The 13,025-nt window shown below is 44.9% G+C and overlaps 1 protein-coding gene across 15 annotated transcripts in view; it reads left to right on the forward strand.

Moving 5' to 3' along the window:
• IFT80 (intraflagellar transport 80) overlaps positions 1–2,244 on the forward strand; it is a 62,055-nt gene extending 59,811 nt beyond the window's left edge. For 14 of the 15 annotated variants that reach the window (XM_026057740.1, XM_026057752.1, XM_026057751.1 and 11 more), the window contains one exon: positions 1,053–1,300. In XM_026057740.1, coding sequence (XP_025913525.1) covers positions 1,053–1,172 — 120 coding nt within the window. In that variant the 3' untranslated portion in view covers positions 1,173–1,300. Of the gene's footprint in view, positions 1–1,052 lie in introns of all 15 variants that reach the window. The other variant, XM_026057736.1, reaches the window with a different exon arrangement.
• The last annotated feature ends 10,781 nt before the right edge of the window (positions 2,245–13,025 follow it).

Raw genomic sequence — 13,025 nt, forward strand, 5'->3', positions numbered from 1 at the left:
GCAGAATTAGCCCTTAGGTATGTTTAGCATCTGTGTGACATCTGTTAAAGCAAACACATTCTTTCTTAGAGCTCCATAAAGATTTCAGTCATCAGATCTAAAGCACCTGGACCCAGCAAATACATCCTGAATTGAAGGATTAACCTTTTCACATGAAAATGTGGGTATTACAGTTACATCTTCCCTAGCAGAAGACCTTCCTGTTATTTTGTGAGTTAACAGAATAACAGTTACTCTGAAAATTCCCTGTGCAGCAGTTGAGATTCTTTTTCCCAGCCCATCTTTGACACTCTTCATTCTCCTGCAGTGAAATTGAACTTCACAATTACACTTTTGTCCAGTTTTGGGATGTTTTTTATAGTCATCAAATACACCATGCTCCACTCTTTCTTGTCAGGCATTTGGGGGGAAAAAAAGGCAACTGTTGTACCTCACTGTTCCATGGATACTGTACCGTATCTGTTGTCGGAAGTTTCACTGAAGTAGAATACAGTCACAAGATGATGCTTTTCTGCAGCTGGAGAAATGCCAAGATAAAGTCGAAACGTGTATTGATGTAGAGGTCAAATTTCAAGCGGAAATTTGATTTCTGTTATATCAGATAACTAATATATATGCCATCATTTTACCTGATGTACTTTAGGTGCAGTCAAAAGAAGTACTACTGATAAAGGGCTATGTTTTGAATAATAGGACACAGGTCTCATTGCATTTAAGTTAGATGAGAGGCAGTAGACTGATCTAAGTTATTTTCATGTTTTAATGTTTTATTACCAGATGCAATGAGATGTATTCATATTTGTTTAAAAAAAATCGTTTGTTTTATTTTAAACGTGGAAAGCCCAGTTCGTTAGAACTTGACAGTGCCTTGATACATTCCATTAGTGTAAGCTGTAACTTATATGTGAAGAACTACATAACGATAGATAAAGTCACAATAGATAAACTTTGTAATTGTAACTTCAAATTTTCCTGTTGGTGAATAGGTATCTGTGTAACCTCTCTATATAGTGTTAGTTGACCTCTGCATACTCTCTTTTCTGTTCTTGCAGCTGGAAGTTGATTGGAATAAAATCAAAGCCAAAATAGAGATGGAAATTGCTAAAGAAAGAGAACGAGCAGCAACAGCAGCCAGTCCAGCAGTAAGAGCTGGTGTAACTATACAGCAATAACTGTCATTTTGGTTATATTGACAAGTGTTTTGTGAATATTTTTTACAACCATATATTGGTAAATATAAGTAAAAAAAAAAAAAAATTGCGGGGAACAGGAGCAAGAAATGGTGTAATTCTTGCTAATTGCTGGCTGACAGGCAGAATTATTTATTTACTCAGTCCAGTTCTGAGCTGGAGTTACATTCTGATTCCCTAACTCCAGTGAAGAGTTACTCTGTAGTCTGTGATATATGTAGGAGAAAAAAAGGGAATTTTGCTTTTGTCTTTCCATTACTGGCTTTTAAATTTTCATTGCCATTAAAATCATTTAATCTGGTTGCTTCTAGTTAAGCACTGAATTCCCTCTCTAAGCATCTAGTTAAGTAGTTCAGTTATTTCTGCAACCTCAGGTACCTCTGAAAAGCAGGTGACTTGTTAAATTGCCTTAAAATGAATTTAGCAAACTATAAATGTTGAAAAAAGGAGCTTGCACTTGTAAAACTGTAAAAGAATGTTTCACTTATATTTACACATAGTTCTGGTAATGTATGTGCTCCGAAGTTCTTCAGTAGATGATTTCAGATTATTTCAACAACTCAGGTTTGTCATGGTAACATACTTTTATTTTAATGATAAAGGGTATCTTTTAAGAAAACTTAAGTTATCATGAAATAATTAAGGCATCATTTAAAATACAGGGAATGTGCTTTGAATTTTGTTTGCAGTAACAAACAGCATTGCAGGTTGGTTTTGCGGTATCTAACACATGTAACTGACAGTGATATTCAGAGCTTCCAAAAGTTAAAGTATCATATTCACTTTTAAAAAGAAAAAGCTTTCCATATTTTTTTTCTGCCCAAAGCGCTTGATTTTAAAATAGTTTGTTTTAAAACAGTTTGCTGTTGTTATGAGCATGAGTGGGCTATTCATAACTAACATTGTAAAATATGTATCTTTCAAATGTTACCACCAAAATGTTAATTATCTGTATATATATTGAATTTCTTGTGTTTAATATTCTGTTTTGTAAATCATTTTATGGCTGATAAAAACTTTTTGCATAGTTCATCAATTTCCTAATAAAAATTCAAATAAAGTGATTCTTTTTTTTAATGTTGTCTAATAGATGGTGCACGAGGTGATCTCCATTGATTTACCTGACTGCTAAATGAAACAGCAATTTTGGTGTAGCACCCTGGGCTCATTTGAAGCTCCCCAGGATTCTGGTATGCTGCGCATGTTGCAAAGTCAGCGCCTGCATCCTCCAGTGACCTGCAGGAAGCGCTTACTAGTTCCAGAATCGAGTGCGAAAATATCACTAATGGCAAATATTTAATGTTAAATTTATGAAGCCTGGCACAGATTTGTCATGCAATAGTAGCAGTTTTTGAAGGCCAGGCTAGTGGTGATACAAATTTCAGGATCTCGTTTCAATTTTGGTCTTTTACTCTGGGGCCAGGTGGAAGTACAGCAGAGGCAGCAAATTCACCCAGCTTCTTAAAAATGCATAGTGCAACAATTAGCCATTGCAGAGATTTTTTTGGGGGGGGGGGGGAGGTAATGAGTGCTGTGCTAGCAAAGACACTGTGTTAGAGCGACTGCCCTTCAGGTTGATGTCTGCTTCGTTCACAGAAAATGGTACAGCAGCGCTTCCGTGCTGGCTCTCCATGTCTCAGTATTAATGGGAGGTATATTTTTAAGTGATGAAAAAGGTTGTTTAGTTCCTAGCCAAAGTGCCATGGAGATCTTAAGTTATTTCCTACTGCTCAGATTCACTTTTTCCATATTCATCCAGTCCTGAACTACATGTTGTGCTGAGATTGCTGGTGTTAAATAGAAAAAGAATTTGTAGCTAATGACTTACTCATCAAGTGTTGCTATCTGTAGGGCTATATATTATGAGCAGCTTATGAGTACCTTGAATGTGTAAGTTGCTGAAAATTATATGCTCAATTTTCTGAAAAAGCATTGTTTATTCTTTAGTTTCACCAGATTCTAATATGGAGGTAACATGGTACGATTTTGTACCTTGGTTGTAAAATACAAATTTCAGGATATTCTCAGAAAAAAGCATTCTTATATGGCTTACCTAGGATTGTTGTAGGGCTTTTATGTATTGCGATTGCAATGGCAAGAAAAGTGCTGTCTGTCCAGTGCAAGATAATTTTGTGCTGGTTTGTTTGCGGGATTTCAAAGTTCTGCATTGCATTTATCTGTTCCTGTTTTTAGTAATTTGGATAGTTCACTTAATGAACTAGTCTATTTACTAGAAGAATACAGATGTTTCAAGGAAGAATATTTATAACAAGCTGCAACGAACCTTGCTAATTTGCTTTAATGGGCTATTTCTGGTGTATTTAGATAAGATTTGCATATTAGCAAATGCAAGTGTAAGACCAAGAATGCTTTCATCCTATTTGTGGTGTTTGTGTCATATTACCTCTTCTTCCAAACCCTGAATTAAAACCCTCCAGGGCCGTAAAAGAAATAGCTAATCAATAACCGATTGCTTTATTGTCCAGTGCAAAAACTATCATGAACTCGTTTCAGAACCAGAGATTAACATGACTGAAAGGTGGTTGTTTTAGCTGGTGTTACGATTGACCGGTTATTGAGAGATAACCACAGTTTTGCCTTAGCAGGGTGTGCGTTGTACTTCATATAATATATTTCAGGTTTTTTGTGATATTGACGTTGGCAACAGTAAACCCTCTTTGGTTGTAAGAAGTAGGATTAAAATGGATGTGTGAAAAATATGTCTTTAGGCGAGGTAAAAGCTAAGACCAGTGTTTAAAAGCCATAATCGAATTATGAAAATAGTACACTGAAAAAATGCTGTGTGCATTAGGTAGCACTTACGTCTTTTAAACTTCCAAATGTTACAAATATTGCACTTAGGTCTCATTGCACGTGGGCTTGGAAACTGTACATGGAAACATGCAGAACTTTTTTCCCATGCTAGCTGTGTAAAATGGGACAAACCTGAATAATGTGTCAGGATAAAGTCAGCACCCTGTACTGCAATAGAGCACGTCCGTGTTGACATCCTAATCCTCACGTGTTGTCCGTCACCCGTTCGGCAGCGGGCAGTAGACGGAGGCAGCGCAGTCTGCGCCTTGCGGACGGCTTTCTGTTGACGGTACGCAGCAGCCGCCATAAGTTTCCAAGGGAAGTTACTGGCGGGTGCCGATGGAGATTGATTGATTGCAGTGAAGAGCAGTGGAAAGAACGTTTTTAGAACATCCTCTTGGCTTTGATGAAGAATTTTGAAATTACTATTTTAATCTTGCTTTACGTGATCTTTAACTTTCACTATCATTTTGGCTGCAGTTATTCCAGGTAATGCAAATGGGTAAAAAACCACTACTCTTCATTTTTACCTCCAGCTTAATTTTTTTATAGTTTTTTTTTTTATATAGTTTGGAGGAAAAATGAAAATAACTGTTGTGTTCTGATATCTAAGATACTGCAGCTGTGCAATCTATGTTTGACTATAGTTTTATCCTTTGGAATGGATGAAGCTTTGAATAATCTGATACGAAAACTTAGTTTGATACAGTTTATGTAGAGCCTTTTCCTACTGCAGGAGAACCAATGTTCAACTCTAACAGACTCTGTATAAGGTAACTATAGGTATATCGCATTTGCTTTAGAGGCCAGAAGTTGTTGTGTCTTAGCAGTATCTTTGTCCAAGGGAGACGACAGGTAGCAGCAGGTAGGAGGTGTTGTCTGAGTGTGTCTGGGAGTTGCGGCCTCTAGGTTTTGACTCCGTTAGGTCCTTGGTAGCTCCTCTGCGCCTTCCTGTTTCCATTGACAAGTGGGAGTAATAGTATGTACTTATCTACGTTGCAGGATTTGTTCCAAGAAGTTAATGCACGTAATGCACTTAGGGAAGAGGCTGGCAAATTATAATTTTAATAATTTTCCAACCCCCAAACTAATAAATATTAATAAATTTCATGGCACTCTGTGCAAGTAGCCAGTACTGCTATTCTCTTACCGATGGATGAAGACACTTGCCGATGATCATCCAGCAGGCCCGTGCTAGCTGGAAGTAGAACCAGACCATTTGTCTCTAGCTTAGCCCTATTTATTGATCCGAACAGTTGTCATGAGTCCATCTTAGTCCCTATTAGGAACTGGGATGTTTTGTGAAGACAGTCGAAATGCCAAGGAATCAATTTTCAAAGCGGGGTGCAAGATTTAGCTGTGCAGCTCTCATTGAATGTAACAGAAATTGCCCAGGTACAGCTTGACCAAGGTTTGGTAGCCAGGAGCTGCGGCTGGCGCCGTGTGCGCGGTTAGCGCAGCTGTGGAAGGAGCTTCATGTGGTCTGCCTTCAGCTACGTCGGGATTTCATCCAAATGCATTCTGTTAAAAGATACAATTCACTCTTGTAGATAACAAAAAAGTCCTGAAGCTTCCTCTGAGACTTGGTCTTTGCTATTTCTTCAGAAAATATGTAGATCCGAATGAATAGCGAATGGAAATACTGATGGTAAAAGGAAAAACTGATAAAAGAGAAGCTCCCTATAGAATTGTAACGTGTCAGTACCTCTAATTCCAAAAGAAGCCAAACAGCAACCAAAAAGTTGTGCTCCACTGGTAGAGTGACTCTTAGGAATGGCAAACACCTCAAAGTTGTGAAATAAGCTGCTTTTACTGCTTGTAAAGCAGTAAAGTATTTTGAGAGCTGTATCTTGCTGGCCTGATGCCAGCCTTTACGTGATTTTTCTGGCATATCCGGCAAATCTGCCTGAAAATTAATATAAGCCCACTGTGTTTGTTTTGGGCCACTCTGCTGAAATGATAAACTCCTTTACAATTTAACTTTTAATAAAAAAAATAACTAGGTGTTTTCATCATTTATAAATAGTAAGCATCATTCTGGCAAGATATTAATTTCCTGCTTTGCCTGAATGATGCTTTTGATTTTTCCGCTCTTCCTGCGGGATGTAGGGGTAGTAGGAGAAATAGGAAGGATGGAGCGTGCTATGCAGCCGCAGTGCCGCTGTGCTTATCCGGTCACCGGGAGTTCAGGAGCCCTTCGTGGCCGTTATCCTGCTCGTTTTGATTGTATGTCCTAATTAACTGTTTGCATTATGGTCCTGCAAGCAAAGGTTCTTTGTACCTAGGGGTCATTTACGTTTGCAGTGCTGGCCTACCACCCGGCAAGATCCCCCAGATCCGGGTCCATTCGGGATTTAATTTCGGTTGCCCGCAGGTTTGTCTGATACATTTGCATTAGTTTACATACGACTGTGCCGAAGTTGCAGCTGATTTCTGAGCAGATGTTGGGCTCAATTCTGGTCTCACACATCTCCCACTTCCCCAGCAGAAGGGTAGAACAGTACAGTTACGGCAGGGACCTAGAATGGAGCCTGTAGTGGAATAAATAGATGCAAAAAATCTGTAATGAATGATCGGTTTCTTTCAGCAGGTGCATTTTTGTAACCGTGGTTTCATAATTCAGTGTTTAGTTCCAGTGTGCAGGTCCTGTCTTCAGTACTAGTCCCACTATCACTCTTATTATTACACTGAAATATGAATAGCAATAATAAAAAAGCATGTTTTTTCAGTGGACATGACTCTCTAGCACAGATTTTCTGTATGTAGTGTATAGCAAATAATCCGAATCACTCAATGCAAGTATCAATCCTGGCACAACATTTAACCGTATTCAAAAGGTTTGGGCCACATGACACTGCTTTTGCTGCTAAATATGGCTTTGGAAGCATACGAGATTGATCAGTCAGTGTAAGCACGATAAAAGCAACGCAGCGATATGCCAGTAAAGAATCTCCTGCGTAATCTGTGCTGTCTTCAGTGGTGAAAAGAGCTATTGAAGCTTTTTGAGCTTTTGGAATGAATACTCGTTTGCCAGGGACTGGTATCTGCTTCTTCTTTTCCTACTTTTAACCCTCTGAATAAAATTTTGAGGTGTGAAGTTGAAACCTGGGACCATGGGAAAAAGTGCTTGGAAAGCAGAGGAATCTGCCTGGTGATGTCGCTACCTTCAGCCTAATAAAGGGAAAAGCACCTACATGACGAGAGCAAACACACCAGTTTGGCTCATTGACTTGTATTGTTTTCAGCTGCCTTATTTCACTTTGGAACAGTCAAAGCTATAAGTAACAGTAAAAAAAGAACAGCTTTTTAAAACAAACTGAGTTCTTGACAAATGTTGATGATATCACCTAGAAATAGAGGGAATTTGGAAAAAATGCAATTTAGTGGTTTTTATATTTCATGATTGATATTCAACAAATAAATTTGAGACTTCCATTACCTTATTTTGTGAATTAGTGATACCACATTTCTTCAGTGGACCCAAAATCAGCTGACATTTCATGATTCCATAAATCCAGTTTGTGTAGAGGAGGAATAACTGATTAGGTGGGTTTTGCAATCAGTGGGATAAGGAGAAGAATGAGCATCGAGTCGTATGCTAACGTAAAGAGAACAGGGCAATTCATCCGTGCAGCAGTAACCAACGCTGTCTGGCTAGTGACCTCTCTCGTGATGAGCTTTTCACCTGCTCATAAAATTCTGCGTATTAATACATCCTGTGCACTGATATTTTACTCTGTGGGGGTGAAGAAAAGTTTGTGTGAACGCTCCCTATGTGAGAGCTTGCATTTCCCACGTACATTTTTGTTGATCCAATTCAGTCAAGGGTTGCCTCACGCTATAAAACTTAAAATACCGAAATGTAAATTATCTGCTTGTTTTAATTTTGGTACCTTCACCCAACTGTAAATGTTTATAGTCAGAACTAAGTGCTTCATATGAAAATATGATGGTCTGATATCTTCAAGGAAATAAAGGGGTAAGTTAGGTCTTTGCACAGAGCTCGGCAATACGCCTGGAACGATCAGATGAAATGGATGTATAAACAGTATCATGGTTAATTACTTCCGTGTCTTTTATAAAGGGTCTGCAAGATTTTTCTTCTTTATACAGAGAAATAGCTTTGGTAGTGGGAATTTTGCAGTTTGGAAATACTCTGATCTCTTTCCTACATAACCATTCGGGTTTCCTTTGGGATTACATAGGTGTGCCTTTCAAAACGATAAAACAGGTCTCTCATATCTACCTCTGCTCGCACTGTGAAGGAACCTTGCTTCCATCCCAAGTGCTAACTTCAAGCTAGAAAAGAAAGATACTTTTTATTGGTTTATTTGGGCATAAGCCTATTGCCGTAATGGGCCACCCAGCTTTGCCGCCCTTTTGAGTGATTCCAGCGTCCGGCGGGAGCGCCAAGCTGATGGGAGGAGGAAGCCTGTGATAACGGCGGAGGAAACGGTGATCGATCGGCCCTTTAAGGCTGAGGTGGCCGCTCCGAGCTAAACCGAACCGGGATGCGAGTTTGGACGATCTCAAATTCCGCTTTCCTTCAGCGTTGCACCAAGCCAACGACTGGGGTGCCGCAGGCTCTTCGCGGGAGTATCCTCCGAGCGCTTCCTAAACGCTCCTGGGTAAGAGGGAAAAAAGAAGCAGCAGGAGGGATTCTTTGGGATTTTGCCTGTTTATTAAGAGGACGAGACATTATTCCCAGTGCCGTAATCCACCTTCGTGCAAGCACTCAGGAAGCTCCCGATGCGAGAGGAGCACAGGCTCAGGGCTGTTTCCTTTGGCTTGTGACCGTCTCAGGACCTTCCTCCCTCAGCTTGCTCGGAGCTGCCAAAATACCTTCCCAAAGCGATGGAAGGCACGGTACGTCGGAAGGGCTGGCGGTGCTCCTCCTGCACCATCCACAGCCTGGTCTCGCTGTCCTCGAACTCGCTCCGTTCCTGCCGCTGACGTTAACAGGACCTAAGACCGGCAGCGATCCGCGAGAAAAGATTTTTCTTCGTTGCGTTGCATTCCCTGCGATCTCCTGCCTTGTCGGGGTTGGCTCTGCCCTCCGGCAACAACCTTCCCCTTCCCTGGCGAGGAAACGCTGCTAACGCGAAACGCGGCGACGAATGCCCAGCGCTTTGCTGGGAAAAGCAACCCGCCGGGACGGACGGGGCCCGGGGCCGGCTTTCTGCCCACCTGCGCGTGCAAATAACGGGAAAATGCAGCCTCTTTCCGCCGCCTTCAGGACACGCGTTCACTTAATCGCAAGCCGCAAAGGCGCTTTACCGCCTGCGACCACGTCAGAGCCCCGAACCGCCCACGGCGCCGGCCACGGCTGCTTTGCAGCGCCCGCTGTTTCCCCCGCGCAGCGGGCACGGGCGCCGCGGGGTTCGGCGCCGATCGCCGGAGCGTCTCGCGGGGCGCTGGTCGAGCCCATCGGCAGCTGTAAAAGGGCTTGAGAAGCAACAAGGTGACTCTGCGTATGTTAAAAAAAAAAAAAAGCCATTACCTCACAGTTCAGAAATCTCTGCTGCCAGCAAATATTTTCTCACGGGCTATTAGAAAAAGGGAAAGAGAGAGAGCGCGAGACTCGAACGCTCGCGCAAGGCTGTGGTTCCCTCCCGGCCCAGCTCGGTTCCCTCCTTAGCACTTTGGATGTTCTCCAGGAGGGAAATGCATTTCCTTCAAATAAATCAAATGTGGAAATATTGCAGCAAAACGTTATCAGTATCGAGCGCGTGGCCAGACTTAGCGGATTCCGCGTTACAGTTGACATCCTCTATTTTCCTCCTGCTGCTAGAAATAAGCACTAGGAAGGTTTGATCGTGACAGTTCTCCCCTTGCAGTAATTCACTGCGATTGGGTTTGGGCCCCTTGGCTCTGTGGACAGACTCCCCGTCGCTGGGCGAGTTTTACGTTGTGGCTTTTAGCGTTAAAATTAATGGTCGTCTTCGCCTGAGGTTTGTACGTACGATAGGGATGAGTCGCTTCAGCGGCTGTTTTTTTTCTGAGCCAAATCATATTAAATTTCTAAAAGCGATTCCAGGATTATAACCTCGATTCGGCGAGGTCCTGAAGCTCACGTTTAATTTGGAGCCTTCCGGCTGCCGCGGGAGCCCCGGGAGGCCGCGGAGCCGTCGCGCGGCCAACGGACGTGTGAGCGGCTCAACAGGTAACGCCGAAGCGTGCCGAGGCGCAGCAGCAGCAGCTAAAAGCCAGTAAAGGCCAGTTTGTCGCAGGGGGAAGGATCACTGCGGTGGTCTGGGATAATCAAAAAAAACTATTTTATTTTATTTTATTTTTTTTTTACGGGGGACAACGTTTTTCCAAGCCGCAGCCTTCGTTAGTCACGCCGTTTCTCCAGAGGCTCTAACGACCCGGCCGTGACTTGCCGAGATGATTTCACCTCGCTGTTATTTACGGCTCGGTCCCCAGAGCCCGGCCTCTTCCTACCCCCGCGGCTCGATGGAGCGGCCGCTTCCCTCCTGCTTCCCCCTTTCCCCAGGGCCGGGAGCGCTTCCTCGCCGCCCCCATGGGCACCCCGGGGTCGCCCTCAGCGGGGGCCCGGGCTCCTCCGCCCCGAGCGCTTTTGGGGGGCTTTTTCCCCCCAAAAAAGCGGCAGAGCCCCCTGGCTGTGGTTTGGGGGGGGGGGGTTTCCATCCAATCCAGCCCAGCGGGTGCTGGCTGCCCCCCCTGGGCCGCGGAGGTTCCCGCGCCCTGGGGCCACGGGGATGGGAATCCCACGGCGGCTGTGGGGAGGCTTGGAGCAGGGGATCGGCTGAGAGAAAAGGAAAAAAAAAAGAAATTAAATGAAAAATGTTAAAGGAAAACGTTTAAAGGGAAAAAAACGTGTGTGCAAAGGTGTGAAACGAAGCCCCCCCCCCGCGGAAACGGTGCTGGTGGCGGAGAGCGGAGCACGTCCCGCCTCGCCGGCCTCTGGGGGCGGCTCGGCCGTGTTCAGAGCCCCCCAAAACCCCCTTTCCGGCCGTTTTAAGCCACCGATGGTGCCGTTTCGGGTCGCGACGCAGCCAGGCGCTGTGGCACGCGGTCCCCCGGCCGCGGTGGCGGTGGCGGCGGCGGCGCCCCGGGGGCAGGAAGCCGGGGCCGAGGCGGTCCGACCTTTCTATTTTTATTTTATCTTTTATCCGCCGTAAATAGCGTCAGCCGCCGGCGCTGGAGCCTGTCCGGCCGGGCCGCGCGGGGGCCGCGGTCGCCGCCTGCCGCGGGGGCCGTTTCGGGCGGCCCACGGAGGGGAAAAAGGGCAAATATTCGGTAGTGGGAAACGAGGCGCGGGGGCGAGCCGACGTCCGAGCCGCGAGCCGGGGCCGTCAGCGGGAAAACGTGGAAAATCCGCAGGAAAGCCGGCAGCAGGAGCCGGTGCGCCGGGAATTAAAATGCCAGCTGCTCCCTGCGGACTGACCCGGCCAAGCTGCTCTTCCTCCTTTCAACCTTTTCCAGAAAAACACATCGGGACGAACGTGCGGTGACGGAGCGTCGCGGCCGGGGCCCCGCGAGCGACAGGGCCCCTTCGCGGGAACCGCCGCTTGCACCTTAAACGTTTCTAATTAAAAGAAAAAAAAGGGAAAAAAGGAAAAGCTCCCCGAAAGTCCAGCCATCGGAAAGGGAGCGCGAGGCCGGTTTAGCGAATCCTGGGTATGCGCAGGGCTGTGGCGGTGTCCTTCAGGCGCGTGGGCATGAAGTCTGCCCGGAGCAGCTGCTGCAACAGAAAAACGAACTCCTTGGAACTGAATGAAAACTGTCCCTCTGCAAAACGCACATTTCTGCCTTAGAATACAGCGTTTAAGGTGTTCAGACCCAACCGAGCTGCGGAGCAGGCGTTCAGACCGCTTTCATAACGAGCCCCCGAATATTTTTAAGATCCGGTTAAGCAGTCCAGTGAAACGAATGTAAAATGAACCTGTCCTGGAGAAAAAAACCACCCGGCACCACGAATGTGAATATTCGGCGCTGTTCAGACCCGTTTCCTTCGTGCCCCGTCTCGTCGTAGGTGCCCTCCGCGCGCTCGCCGCCGTGCCGAGTGCCCGGACGAGGCCGGAGGCGCCTTCGGGTCCCTCCGAGGGAAGAGGCCTCGTCCGGGTGTTTGTAGGAGCATTCGGGAGGGCCGGGCAGGGCCCCAGCGCCGCGGCACTCGGCGGCTACGTGCCCGCAGCGCCGGTGGGCGCTTACGGGGTCTGTACGTTACCTAGTGCATCCATATAGATATATATACTCTGTATAGATACTCTGTAGTTCTATATACTCTGTAGAGCTATATACTAGACATACTAGATACACAGCTATATGCACTATACACATATATATACAGTGCTCGTATATATGTATCTATACAGACAGAGCACTTGTGCGTTTAGGTGAGATATCTAAGTGTATGCAACTATATATGGTGATACATAGTATATCTCTGGTATGTACAAGCAATATCTGGTATATCTAGTATGCATACATAGTATCTAGTATGAGTGTGTTATACATCTCTATATAATCTTTGTAGATGCTTTATATATACGTATAGGATATATATCTGCATACAGAGAGAGCATGTGTGTGTACAGACGAGATACATATATATCTATATACATATATATGGAGTATATATTGGTATAGTATATACCTGCATAGTATATACCTCTATAGTATATATCTGCATAGTATATACCTGCATAGTATATATCTGCGTAGTATATGTCTGCGTAGTATATATCTGCATGGGATATACCTGCATAGGATATACCTGCATGGTATATATTTGCATAGTATATATCTCTGTAGTATACATCTGCGTAGGATATACCTGTACGGTGTGTATCCATATAGCAAGCACCTGCATGGTATGTCTGCACACAGTGCACATGCAACGCAGCATATGTCTCGTATATCCCCATACTGGTGTACGTATGGTACGTACGTACGGTATGGTGCATGCAGCGCCCACGGGAAGGGCCCCGGTGCGCGGGAGCGGCCCGAGTGGCGGCGGGACGCGACGAGCCTCCCGCGGGCGCGCAGCGCTGG

The sequence above is a fragment of the Apteryx rowi genome, unplaced genomic scaffold, assembly GCF_003343035.1.
Source record: "Apteryx rowi isolate R43461 unplaced genomic scaffold, aptRow1 scaffold_140, whole genome shotgun sequence".
NCBI lineage: Eukaryota > Metazoa > Chordata > Aves > Apterygiformes > Apterygidae > Apteryx > Apteryx rowi.